The sequence below is a fragment of the Somniosus microcephalus genome, chromosome 5 (genome assembly GCF_052327205.1).
Source record: "Somniosus microcephalus isolate GS21.2 chromosome 5, FLI_Smic_1.0, whole genome shotgun sequence".
In the NCBI taxonomy this organism is placed as follows: domain Eukaryota; kingdom Metazoa; phylum Chordata; class Chondrichthyes; order Squaliformes; family Somniosidae; genus Somniosus; species Somniosus microcephalus.
In genome coordinates, this window is record NC_140991.1 from 92,476,926 (window position 1) to 92,490,317 (window position 13,392).

At 47.3% G+C, this 13,392-nt stretch overlaps 1 protein-coding gene across 1 annotated transcript in view; it reads right to left on the bottom strand.

The window, feature by feature from the left end:
- Nucleotides 1–6,995, bottom strand: part of dnah5l (dynein, axonemal, heavy chain 5 like) — a 450,024-nt gene extending 443,029 nt beyond the window's left edge. The window contains exon 1 of the mRNA XM_085987988.1: nt 6,609–6,995. Within this exon, the coding sequence (XP_085844114.1) occupies nt 6,609–6,756 (148 nt within the window). The 5' untranslated portion in view covers nt 6,757–6,995. The remainder of the gene's footprint in view (nt 1–6,608) is intronic.
- Nucleotides 6,996–13,392: the final 6,397 nt, after the last annotated feature.

A 13,392-nucleotide genomic window follows, 5' to 3' on the forward strand; every position in this document is an offset into this window, starting at 1 on the left:
AACACGCTCTCTGGGTGGTGTTCTTTGGTGTGTGTCTATTAACTGCGTGCACTGTCTGTTCACTCGAGCTGCTCGTGGCGCCGGTTATGGTTTTCAACTGTGCTTGGGCTATCTCGTGAGATCTAGCTATGTCCATAGCTTTGTCCAGCGTTAGCCCGGACCCAACATTCAAAAGTTTCTCTCTCACTTTAGCTGAATTTATTCCAAACACGATGTGGTCTCTGACCATCTCATCTTTATCTGCATATGCACAGCCTTTTACCAGCAGTTTTAACTCAGTCACGAACTGTTCAAACGACTCACTAACTCCTTGTACTTTCTCCTGAAACTTGTACCTAGCGAATATCGTATTTGTCTTGGGCATCACATATGCTTCAAAACGGTCAAAATAACTTTTCAGTACCTTTGCTTCATCCGCGGTGAGAGACCATGTGTTAAAAATGTCTCTCCCTTTTTCTCCGATCCACAGGAGTAGGTAGCTGCATCTTTCTTCCTCCCCTTTGCTTTTCAACGGACCTGAGAACATTAACTCCACATGTTGCTTGAACTTGCTCCATTCTCTGTGTAAGTTTAAAGATTCCCAATTCATTCGAGGCAAGGGAGCTCCAACGATGTCCATTTCAAATCCCTGTTCTGACACCATGTCTTGTTTTGCACACTTTGTACAAAAAAAAAAAATTGCAGGACAACGGGGTATTATAGTTTAAACTCTTATGAAGCATCAGGTCTGTGATCTCAATCATACAGCACAGTGGGGGCAAGATGGAGTTAGGACCCCTTACAGATGCCTGCAGGCCAATGACAACTCAGCATGTGATCACATGTGAATATAATAGGTATTCCTTACAGATGCCTGCGGGCCAATGATAATTCAATATGCAAATGTTACAGCCAGGACAAGTGGTATGGCTAGAATCCACCTTCATAATAGTGTCCTCTTTCATAATAAAATTGCATGTGATTTTTCCAGCCAGATCAGGGATAACTCCCCTGTTCTTCTTTGAAATAGTGCCATGGAATCTTTCACGTCCACCTGAGAGAGCAGACAGGGCCTCGGTTTAACATCTCATCCGAAAGACAGCACCTCCGACAGTGCAGCACTCCCTCAGTACTGCACTGGTGTGTCAGCCTAGATTTTTGTACTCAAGTTCCTGGAGTGGGACTTGCCCACAACCTTATGACTCCGAGCTCGGGAGGGTGCTACCAACTGAGCCACAGCTGACACACAAAATATATAAGTGAAATATATATATTATGTTCTCAGGACATTCCAAAGCACTTCAACAGTCAATAAATTGCTTCTAAAGTGTAGTTATTGTTGTTATGTAGGTAAATGCAGCAGCCAATTTGCACACAGCGAGGTCCACAAACAGCAATGAAATAATTTGCTTTGGTGGTGCTGGTTGAGGGAAACAATATTAATCAGAATACTGGGAGACCACTCTGCTCTTTTTCAAGAGTGCTATGGGATCTTTTACAGAAACTGAACTGTGGATAGGATATAGTAGGGTAGAGGGGGGTCTCCTCATCCATTGTACTGAATGGCACAGAAGAAAAGACTAATCAGGTTAGGGAGAGGACGATTGGATTAGAGGAACTAACCTGGGACTAGCACACAAGAATTTTCAAAAAGGTTGGAGTGGAGTAATCTGGGCAAATAATGGTGTTTCTGCTCATTTTAATTATTTTACATTTGCGAAGTGTGGCAAAGCAAGAATTATACAGCAAAATTAAATAGGTTAAGTGGAGGAATGCTTAGTTAATGTTTAGATTCTGTCAGTGGGGGAATGTTGAGTTAATGTTTAGATTTTGTTAGTGAGTTATTATAGAACTCATCTGGTCAGCTCTTATTTTAATCAGGGTGAAGTGATTGGATGAAAAGGTCTTAAATATCCCTTCTATTCTGCCCCCAAAAAACAATTATCAACCCTAGAGAGAAAGTACTAGGCAAACTAATGGGACTAAAGGTGGACAAGTCCCCTGGACCCGATAGCCTGCATCCTAGAATCTTAAAAGAGGTGGCTGCAGAGATAGTGGATGCATTGGTTGTAATCTACCAAAATTCCCTGGATTCTGGAGAGATCCCAGCAGACTGGAAAACCGCAAATGTAACACCCCTATTTAAGAAAGGAAGGAAACAGAAACCAGGCAACTATCAATCAGTTAGCCTAACATCTATCATTGGGAAAATGCTGGAGTCCATCATTTAAGAAAGTGGTAGCAGGACATTTAGAAAATCATAATGTGGTCAAGCAGAGTCAGCATGGTTTTATGAAAGGGAAATCATATTCTTTGAGGATGTAAGGAGCAGGGTAGATAAAGGGGAACCAGTAGATGTCATGTATTTGGATTTCCAGAAGGCATTCGATAAGGTGCCACATAAAAGCTTAACACACAAGATAAGAGCGCACGGGGTTGGGGTAATATATTAGCATGGATAGAGGATTGGCTAACTAACAGAAAACAGAGAGTCAGGATAAATGGGTCATTTTCAGGTTGGCAAACTGTAACTAGTGGGGTGCTACAGGGATCAGTGCTGGGGCCTCAACTATTTACAATCTATATTAATGACTTGGATGAAGGGACCAAGTGTAGCCAAATTTTCTGATGATACAAAGATAGGTAGGAAAGCAAATTGTGTGGAGGACGCAAAGAATCTCCAAAGGGATATAGATAAGCTAAGTGAGTGGGCAGGAATCTGGCAGATGGAGTATAATGTGGGAAAATGCGAGGTTATCCACTTTGCTGAGCCCCCTCCTCTACTCCCTCTTCACCCACGACTGTGTGGCTGTTCATGGTTCCAACACCATCATCAAGTTTACGGATGATACCACGGTAGTAGGCCAGATCACCAACAACGATGAGTCAGCCTACAGGGAGGAGGTCCAGCATCTCGTGAAGTGGTGCGCCGATAACAACCTGGCCCTTAACATCAAGAAAACCAAAGAAATCATTGTGGACTTCAGGAAGTCTAAAGGCGGAAGTCACACCCCCATCCACATCAATGGGGCTGTGGTGGAAAGGGTGGACAGCTTTAAGTTCCTCGGAGTCCACATCACGGAAGACCTCTCCTGTCCCTCAATACCTCCTCTCTGGTGAAGAAGGCCCAGCAGCGCCTATATTTCCTAAGGAGGCTGAAGGGATGTAACCTGTCACCCCTGATCCTCTCTAACTTTTACCGCTGCACAATAGAGAGCATCCTGACAAACTGTATCACAGTATGGTATGGCAGCTGTAGCTACTATGACCGGAAAGCCCTGCAGCGGGTAGTCAAAACTGCCCAACGCATTACCGGCACCCGGCTACCGACCATAGAGCACATATACCAGAAACGCTGTTTACGGAGGTCACGGACCATCATCAAAGACCCTACCCACCCCAGCCACAGTCTGTTCACCCTCCTGCCATCTGGGAGATGCTACAGATGCATTCGCACCCGTACGACCAGATTTAGGAACAGCTTCTTTCCCAGGGCTGTCATCCTACTGAATTCCACAAATAAACTCTAAAGCCTGCACATCTGCCAATGCACTTTATTATGGTTATGTTTATGTTAATGTATTACAAGCCAAATGTATGTTGAATGTTTAAATGTCTTAATCTAAATGTACACTCTCGGGAGCCGCAAGCCTACATTTCGTTGTACTGCACTTGTGCACTAACAATGACAATAAAAGTTGATTTGATTTTGATTTTGATTTGGTAGGAAAAATAAAAAAGCAAATTATTATTTAAATGGGGAGAGATTACAAAATGCCGAGGTACAGAGGGATCTGGGGGTCCTTGTACATGAATCACAAAAAGTTAGCATGCAGGTACAGCAAGTAATTAGGAAGGCAAATGGAGTGTTGGCCTTTATTGCAAAGGGAATGGAGTATAAAAGTAGAGAAGTCCTGTTACAACTGTACAAGGTGTTGGTGAGACCACACCTGGAGTACTGCGTACAGTTTTGGTCTCCTTTTTTAGTAAGGATATACTTGCATTGGAGGCAGTTCACAGAAGGTTCACGAGGTTGATTCCAGAGATGAAAGGGTTGTTTTATGAAGAAAGGTTGAGCAGGTTGGGCCTATATGCATTGGAGTTTAGAAGAATGAGAGGAGATCTTATTGAAACATATAAGATTCTGAAGGGGCTTTACAGGGTAGATGCAAAGAGGATGTTTCCCCTCGTGGGGGAATCTAGAACTAGGGGGCATAATTTCAGAATAAGGGGGCACCCATTTAAAATGGAAATGAGGAGGAATTTCTTCTCTCAAAGGGTCGTGAATCTTTGGAATTCTCTTCCCCAGAGAGCTGTGGAGGCTGGGTCATTGAATATATTTAAGGTGGAGATAGACAGATTTTTGAATGGTAAGGGAGTCAAGGGTTATGGGGAGCAGGTAGGGAAGTGGAGTTGAGGCCAAGATCAGATCAGCCATGATCTTATTGAATGGAGGAGTAGGCTTGAGGGGCCAAATGACCTACTCCTGCTCCTACGTCTTATGTTCTTATGTCTTATGTCCTAACCCCATTTAGGTTCTTATTTTCCAAGAAATAAGTGGTCACCTTATTACTCCTACCAAAATGAACTACCTTACATTTTGCTATATTGAATTCAATTTGACACTCTTTAAGCCTGTTTATGTCTTCCTATATTTTGGTGCAGTCCCCCAAAGTATTAACTTGTCGCTCCAATTTAGTATCATCTGCAAATTTCCAATACCTCCAATTTATGAGTGTAAATCTTATGTATATGGTGAACAACAATCGTCCCAACATGGATCCCTGCAAGACACCACTTCCCTCTCTCTGCCAGTTTGAGAATCTTCCTTTAATCCTACCCTTTGCTTTCTGTTTTGTAGCCATATTTCAATCCATTCTGTTACCTGACCCCTGACCTTTATTATGAGTCTCTGATGTGGCACCTTATCAAAAGGCCATCTGAAAGTCCATGTATATCACATCCACTGCATTGTTCTTGCCTACTCTGTTACTTCTTTAAAGAATTCAATAATGTTGGTTAATAAGGTTGGTCCACCTGTATGTAACCTGATTTAAAATCACTGAAAGTGACTTAAAAAAAACTATACTGAACCATTTAAAAGTTTCATTGATGTACACTAGTCAGTTTCTTAGTAAATTAAATATTTTTTTAAAAAGTCATAAACGTGCCTACTAGTGGCTATGCGCCTAAGAAAATAAGCGCAATTTGAAGTGCCTTCTCTAACCAGCGCAATCTCGCAATTTTGACCTGGGGGCGTGGCCAATTTTGTGGACTGGGCCTAATCCAGGCAAATTGAATCTTAAATCAGTGTAAAAGATCGTGGAAAACATGAGTGCAAGTGGTTTTGAGCATAGCTCAGTTAGGTTTAAAATTACCCCGATCTTTTGCGCTGGTTCGATCAATTTCACACGGATTGCACCGATATCACTAGTGGAAACTCTACCCCGACTTTCCTATTAGAAATCCATGCTGTCTCATTTTTATTTTATTTTCCAATATAATATAATAGGATGTTTTATTATCTGATCTTTTAGAAAAGATTCCAGTATATTTCCTACCACTGACGTTAAATCCAGGGTCTATAGATCCCTGGATTAGTTTTGTTTTCCTGCTCCACCAGCCTCCTACCAAAAGTTACTGTAGGAGACTAGTGGTACCCTGCAGAATTGCAGGGCCATAATTCTTTAGATGTTTACCAATAATTAAGACTGGAAAAAATACATTTTTACAACTCTATTTTCAGATCCTCGCCCCCCTTCCCCTCTCTCCCCCTCAGCTACCCAAGTTCAACTTTACAAAAAAGGCAGTGAGGATAAATATAAAAGCACAAAAACTTAGACCCTGAAATTCCATGGCCATTTGTTCAGTCTTCTGGCATAACTTATTGAGAGACCTGTGGAAACCTGAAGCATAAACAGCCATTTATGCCATTTCTCTGGGGGTTGCACCGATCTCCCCCCAACCCCCAAAGTTAGGACAGCAGACTAGAAGAATCACTGCAGTATTTCAAAAAAAGACTTGCATTTATATATCACCTTTGAAGAGTAGTCACTGTTGTGACACAGCCGCCAAATTGCGTACAGCAAGCTCTCACAAACAGCAATGATAATGACCAGATAATCTGGGTTTTTTTGTTGATTGGATAAATATTGGCCAGAACACTGGGGATAACTCCCCTGCTCTTTGAAATAGTGCCATGGGATCCTTTAGGTCCACAACACCTGGAGTGTCAGCCTGGACTTATTGTACTCAAGTCTCAGAAGTGGGACTTGATCCCACAACCTTTTGACTCAGAGGCAAGAGTGCTATCACTGAGTCACGGCTGACACCCACCACCACCGTGTTATTTGACTTGGAACTTCGTCCTATTTGTTTCTTCCATCTACTCTAGTGCATAAGGAAGTCGGAATGTTTTTGTTACTCTGTGCACACGAATCTGAGAACATTTTACCACCTAGAACGATTTTGCCCACTACTCCCAAACCCACAACTGAACAATTCATTCCCTGATTCCACTTCTATTGCTACTCCAGTCTTGGGCGAGTTTTATGCTGAAACAACAGTAAAGTTTATTATCTTGTTATCGCTGTCGCCATTAACAACTGTAATAAGCGTTAAGGACTCACCTTTACCCTCACTGTAGCTGATGGAGATGAGCGGAGGTGAGATCTCGTTGTCAGGTTTATGTGAAGGTGGTTTATTCAACTCTTTCTCTCCTGCCGTGTCCTCGGGGGGATGAACCTTGTCACCGGCTGCTTTCTCATCATCAGCCATTGCTCTCTGCGGTAGTAAAAGTCAAGAGGCGAGCCTGAAGAGGGGCTCGCTGAAAGACTGTGGCCAGCTCTGTCCACAAGTTCACACTTCTTCACTGCCTTTGAGCCTTGGAAACCGTCGCATGTAAACTCTGCATCCGGATAACCTGATTGGAAAGGACCCAATTAAAACAACAAAAAACACTAAAGAAAGATTATTTTCTTTACTGCGAGAGAGAAAGGATTTGTTTTCAGGCTTTGGACAGCAGAGTGAGCCGATGAAAGGAAAATCTGGAAACACTGCTTGTGGAATCTCGGTTGCTTAGGAACCGGCAATTCTGGAACAGAACGCGCTGCACTGGGGAGGTTCTATTTTAGTATCCCAGCAACAATTGTCCAGTCATTGTGCTGATCCTCCACTACACAGAAAAGAGGTACAATTAAACCTGTTTGTATTTTACTCCCACTGAGTCTAAGTCCGGCATTTATGCTAAACTGTTGAGGATTAATGTATTATATTCACCTTTAGTTAAGACCCAAGTATTACCTGACAAGTTAAGTACGTAATTCAGTATTCCCCATTTGTACCATTCATCCTAACAAACTTATATACCAAGTTCACACTTCAAAGTGCAACAAATATTTTTTTGGGGAAAAAAGTAATTTAATGTGTTTTTATTTTACTTGAAGCTGGAAATTTACAAGTCGGTGCCAATTTGCAAAGTTCCCTCACTAAACAACAGCTCAACTCTGACTGCAGGCTGTGTTTTGTTACAGCAATTAGACTATCTGGCCTTAAAGGGACTGTGCCACCTTAAACATAACCAGGGGTGGAGTTTCCACTTGGTTGCACTGGTTTTGTCGGCGCAGTTCGGCCTAACCTACGCAAAAGATCACGGAACTTTAAGCGCAATTATGCAGTTATGAATTATTTTTTACTGTGGCCATGTATGATTTAAACCCTTGGGCCTAGAAATTCAGTTGTTAGCGCCAGCCGCTAGCGCCTTAGGAGGAGGAGAAGTGGGGCGCTATGCGGCTAGTGCCCGGGCGTGGTGCGATCTGCGCCGCTCGCGAACTTCACTCAAGATTTAGCGGCGGCGCAAAACTGCAGCGCCCGCTCAGCTGCGCGCGCAGATCCTGACGTCATTTCATGGTGCAACGCACTTGGTGCGCCCCGAACCGGAACTTCAGTGGCGCCGCCCTTCTGTGCGCCTGGCGCCCCCAGCGACTGGTAGAGGGGAACGGTTCCCAGTCACTGCGGGGCACGGGGGGTGCTATTTAAAGGGGACTCCTCCTGCATTATAAGTGGCCATGGTGTGGAGATGCCGGAGTTGGACTGGGGTGGACAAATGCAAGAAGTCACACAACAACAGCTTTATTTGAAATCACAAGCTTTCGGAGCGCTGCTCCTTCTTCAGGTGAAGTGGAGAAATGCATAAAGACACAGCTTATATAGTCAGAGAATCATGTCAGATGTTTACAGGTAACCTTTCCAACTGCCCCGGAGCATGGTACATCGGCGAGACCATGCAGACACTGCGACAACGGATGAACGGACACCGCGCAACAATCACCAGGCAGGAGTGTTCCCTCCCAGTCGGGGAACACTTCAGCAGTCAAGGACATTCAGCCTCCGATCTTCGGGTAAGCATTCTCCAAGGCGGCCTTCGAGACACACGACAACGCAAAATCGTCGAGCAGAAACTGATAGCCAAGTTCCGCACCCATGAGGACGGCCTCAACCGAGATCTTGGGTTCATGTCACGCTACATGTAACCCCACCTGACGCAGGGTCACCCAGACTCGAGTCAACATTGGCTTGTTCTCTCTACACAGATGCGGCCGGACCTGCTGTGATTTCCAGCCAAAAAAAATGTTTTTTGTCTGTTTTTTTGTTTTTCATACAGACCCCAGCATCTGCAATATTTGACCCCTTGTGACCCCACCTCATTGTTCTTTGATGTAATGTTTCCCTGACTGACCTGTTTGGACACCATTCACACCTTTGACTGCTGTGATTATCTCTCTGCCGAGGTGTGATAAATGGCAGTTGGAAAGGTTACCTGTAAACATCTGACATGATTCTCTGACTATATAAGCTGTGTCTTTATGCATTTCTCCACTTCACCTGAAGAAGGAGCAGCGCTCCGAAAGCTTGTGATTTCAAATAAAGCTGTTGGACTATAACCTGGTGTTGTGTGACTTCTTACATTATAAGTGGCAGCCATTTTGTGGCAATCCTTCTGTGTGAGAGACGGATATTTGGAGAGAGACAAAGGGAGAGAGCTTTCTGCTTTGACTCAGCGCTCGCACAGGTACTTCTGGCTTCAGGCCAGAGCTTTGCACTTGCATTTAACTTTCAGTGCCATAGCTTTGAGTCGCCACATATAATGGGGGCTGCAATAGGTGGAAACGTTGGCTTACTGCATTGCATTCAAAGGGCTCAGAGATGCCGTGAGAGAGTGCCAGTCATGGCCAGGCGGAGAAGGGCGAACAGGCGTCGGCACAGGAGGCCTTACCCACTCAGGGTATACCGCCAGCAGTTCTCATATCTGAACATGTCTGAGGAGCTGTGTGTTCGGAGGCTGCGATTCAGAAGGGAGGTGGTCACTGAGATCTGCCACCTGCTTCGCAGAGATCTGCAGCCACAGCTGAGGAGCAGGACGTCTCTGTTGGTGGCAGTGAAGGTGACAGTGGCTCTCAACTTCTATGCCACCGGCTCCTTCCAATCCGCTACTGGGGACATTGCCAACATCTCCCAGTTCGCGGTACATTGCAGCATCCGCCAGGTGACCAATGCCCTTTTCAGAAGGAGACGTCAGTACATCTCCTTCCCCATGACCCTGGACAAGCAGCAAGAGCGTGCAGTTGGATTTGGAGGAATAGCGGGCTTCCCCATGGTCCAGGGCGCCATTGACTGCATGCATGTGCCTTTGCGGGCACCTCTAGAGAATGCCGAGGATTACCGCAACCGGAAGGGCTACCATTCGCTCAACGTCCAGTTGGTGTGTGACCACAGGCAGCTCATACTAGCTGTCAGTGCCCGCTTTCCAGACAGCAGCCACGATGCCTTCATCCTGCGCCAGACTTCTGTGGCAGACATTTTCGAAGCCCAGGCTCACCCACGAGGATGGCTTCTCGGGGACAAAGGCTATCCTTTGTGCACCTGGCTGATGACCCTGCTCCGTGCGCCCAGCACCCCTGCTGAAGAGCGATACAATGACAGCCATCAAGCTACCAGGAACATCATTGAGCACACAATCGGCGTGCTCAAGCAACGGTTCCGCTGTCTGGACCATTCCGGAGGAGCCCTACAGTACTCGCCTGAGCGACTCTCCCATTTCGTTGTAGTGTGCTGCATGCTGCACAACCTGGCTATCCTCAGGACTCAGCCACTGCCAGCAGACATTGGAGGACCACCAGAGGAGGAGGAGGAGGAGGAGGAGCACCAAGATGGGAGGGAGGAACAAAGTGCAAGGGCCGTCCGTCGGTGGCTTATTGCAACTCGGTTCTAGGCCCCCTCTCAGGGAATGGCTTGTGCCAATGTAAGAACATGAATGGAGCAGCTCTGCAAGCCCTCAGCCGGTCAAAGCAACAAATAGTTCAAAGTGCAAACATGGACAATGTGATTAAAGAAAATTTTTTACTGTGCAAACTCTGTGCCCTTCCCGCATGACAAACTAATTCAGATAAACCCCCCAAAAAACAGTCAGAGACATAACTGGCTCTCACAACCTTCAGAAAATGAAAAAAACAGTTAAACAAAAATGACCATGATCCTCGGCCTTCATATAAAAAGCAAACACAACAGTCTCGGCCTTCATATATAAAAAAAACATTCTCGGCCTTCATATATAAACACTACATTTGGCCACACCTTCTAATTTTTCCCGTGAGGGTGATCCGCCTCGCTTCCGCGAGTGGCCCCTACCCGCCCTGCAGCTCCTCCTCAATGGGACCCCAGTGGCTGCAGCAAGGCTGGGGGAAGGCTGCTGAGGGTCAGATGATGAGACGCCAGATGCCCTTGGGGGACAGCCTGGACCAGCTCTGGGCCTGGAGGGCCCGGCTGCTGACTGCTCCAACTCTGCTTGGGCAGCAGCAGTCTGTCCTATGGGTGGTGGCAGCTACAGTGGAGGAGTGACAGTGTTGGCTGCAGGAATGCTGCCAGCCTGACAGAGCACAGGCACTCCCTGGTCGGCTGATATACTGGCACTCGCACAGGCCAGCACTGCAGCATGCGCAGCAATCTGCTGAAGCACAGACTGCTGGGCTGCTGCGGCGCGGCGAGGGCCCCGGCGATGCCTGGCCGATCCAGCGAGGGTGGCAGCAGTTAGTGCCCTGTGGCCTTGATCTGTGTCTGCATCAGACCAGCCAGTGAATGCACGGCACGACTGAGCACTTGGCTGGAAGCCGCCTGTGCTGCCGCGAAGTCCTGCAGACTCCTTGCCTGTGCTGCCCTGAATTCCTGAGCACTCCTTGCCAGTGACTCTATGGAGTCAGGCATCCTTGCCACTGCAGCCATGAGCTCAGTGTGCCTGCGCTCAGCCTGGGCGCCCATTTCACCAAGGAGCTGCACCTCCTCTGCGCTCACCGTAGCAGGACTGGATGCCACACTCACCCTCCGGGGCGAAGGCCGCCGAGCTTCCCCACCCCTCCCACGTTGCTGCACCCCCCTGGGCCCGGGAGCTTCACTCTCCTCAGACCCTTCCCCCCTGCTCCACTCCAGGGAAGACGTGTCCCCATCATGGCCATGGGCTGCCTCGGCTGAGGGTGGCACTGATGGGCTGGCTTCCTCTTCCTCCTCCTCGAATTCAGAATCACTGACAGTGGCAGCTTGAGGGCCCGCCTCCTCACCTGGCGAATCAGCATCTGAAAGCAGGGAGGCACAAGAGTTGCTTGAGAGTGAGGACAGGGCAGCAGCGAGGGAGGCATGAGTGCTGCAATGCACTGCATTGGTTCGATAGTGGCAAAGGATGCTGGTGTGAGGCACAAGTGGAAAGAGAGAGGTGAAAAAGGTGATGACCTTACCGTTGCTGTCCAGAACAGGGTCGGCATCTCCACTGGCGACGGGGCCAATCAGCCGGCCTGCCAAAATGCGCTCCACACGCTGCTCCAGGTCGCTGAGATCTTTGAGGTCAGGACGGAGTCCCCCGGTCCATCGCTGCTGCCTGCGATTGTGGGCCAGCTTGCTCTGCAAGAGAAAGGACGGCCTCTAAGTACAGTGTCAAGCCCTGATCTTGCCTGCACTGCCTCCCATGGTGGAATAGCCCTGACAGTGTCAAGCCCTGATCTTGCCTGCACTGCCTCCCATGGTGGAATAGCCCTGACAGTGTGTAAAGTGCTGAATGTGCAAGTGGTTTTCATGAGAGTCCCATAGCTCTTGGATGAGGGCTGGACATTGGGGCTTTCAGGTCCCTTTGGCCAGAAACTGAGGTGCACATGCAGGGATGAACAGGATAGTGGAAAGGGTACTCACCCTGACAACCCGAGTGAGGTTCTATGAACTTTTTCCTGCATTGAAGTGGAGTCCTGGCAACCATGCTGTTGGTGGTCACCCTGTTTGTCACCTCCCTCCAGGCTTTTCGGTATTCGCTGGGAAACGGCCTCCTCCCAATGTCAGGGAAGAGGACAGGTCGCATGCGCTCTACTGCGCCAACCAGTAGCCTCAGGGCACCCTCACTGAAGCGCCCCGCTCGCTCCCTAGCCTTCTGCATGGTCCTGGGCGTAGAAATGATGATCCAGCAATGGTCAGGCCTTGCTTCAGGGCTGCAGTGTGCAGGGCGTGGCAGCCAAACAAGTCCACCCTCCCCCTTTAAGAGCTGACCGGCGCCAGCGTGTCTGCCTTCAATCAGCAACTCGCCGCACCTGCACTGCGCCCGCCCTCGATAAATCTCCAGGGCCTGATAATCTACATCCTAGGGTACTTAAGGAAGTGGCCCTAGAAATAGTAGATGCATTGCTGATCATCTTCCAAAATTCGCTGGAATCTGGAACTGTACCCATGGATTGGAGGGTAGCTAATGTTACCCCACTATTCAAAAAGAGTGGTAGAGAGAAAGCGGGGAATTACAGACCGGTAAGCCTGACATCGGTAGTGGGGAAAATGCTAGAGTCCATTATAAAGGATGTAATAGCTGAGCACTTGGAAAACAGTGATAGGATCGGACAAAGTCAACATGGATTTACAAAAGGTAAATCGTGCTTGACTAATCTACTGAAATTTTTTGAGGATGTAACTGGGGAAATAGATAAGGGAGAACCAGTAGATGTGGTGTATTTGGACTTTCAAAAGGCTTTCGATAAGGTCCCGCATAAGAGATTAGCGTGTAAAGTTAAGGCACATGGGATTGGGGGCAAGGTATTGACTTGGATAGAGAACTGGTTGGCGGACAGAAAGCAGAGAGTAGGAATTAACAGGTCTTTTTCCGAGTGGCAGGCAGTGACTAGTGGGGTACCGCAGGGATCGGTCCTTGGACCCCAGCTATTCACAATATACATTAATGATCTAGATAAGGGAACTAGATGTAATATCTCCAAGTTTGCAGACGACACAAAGCTGGGTGGGCGTGTGTGCTGCGAGGAGGATACCGAGAAACTCCAGGATGATTTGGACAGGTTGGGTGATTGGGCAGAAGCGTGGCAGATGCAATATAACGTG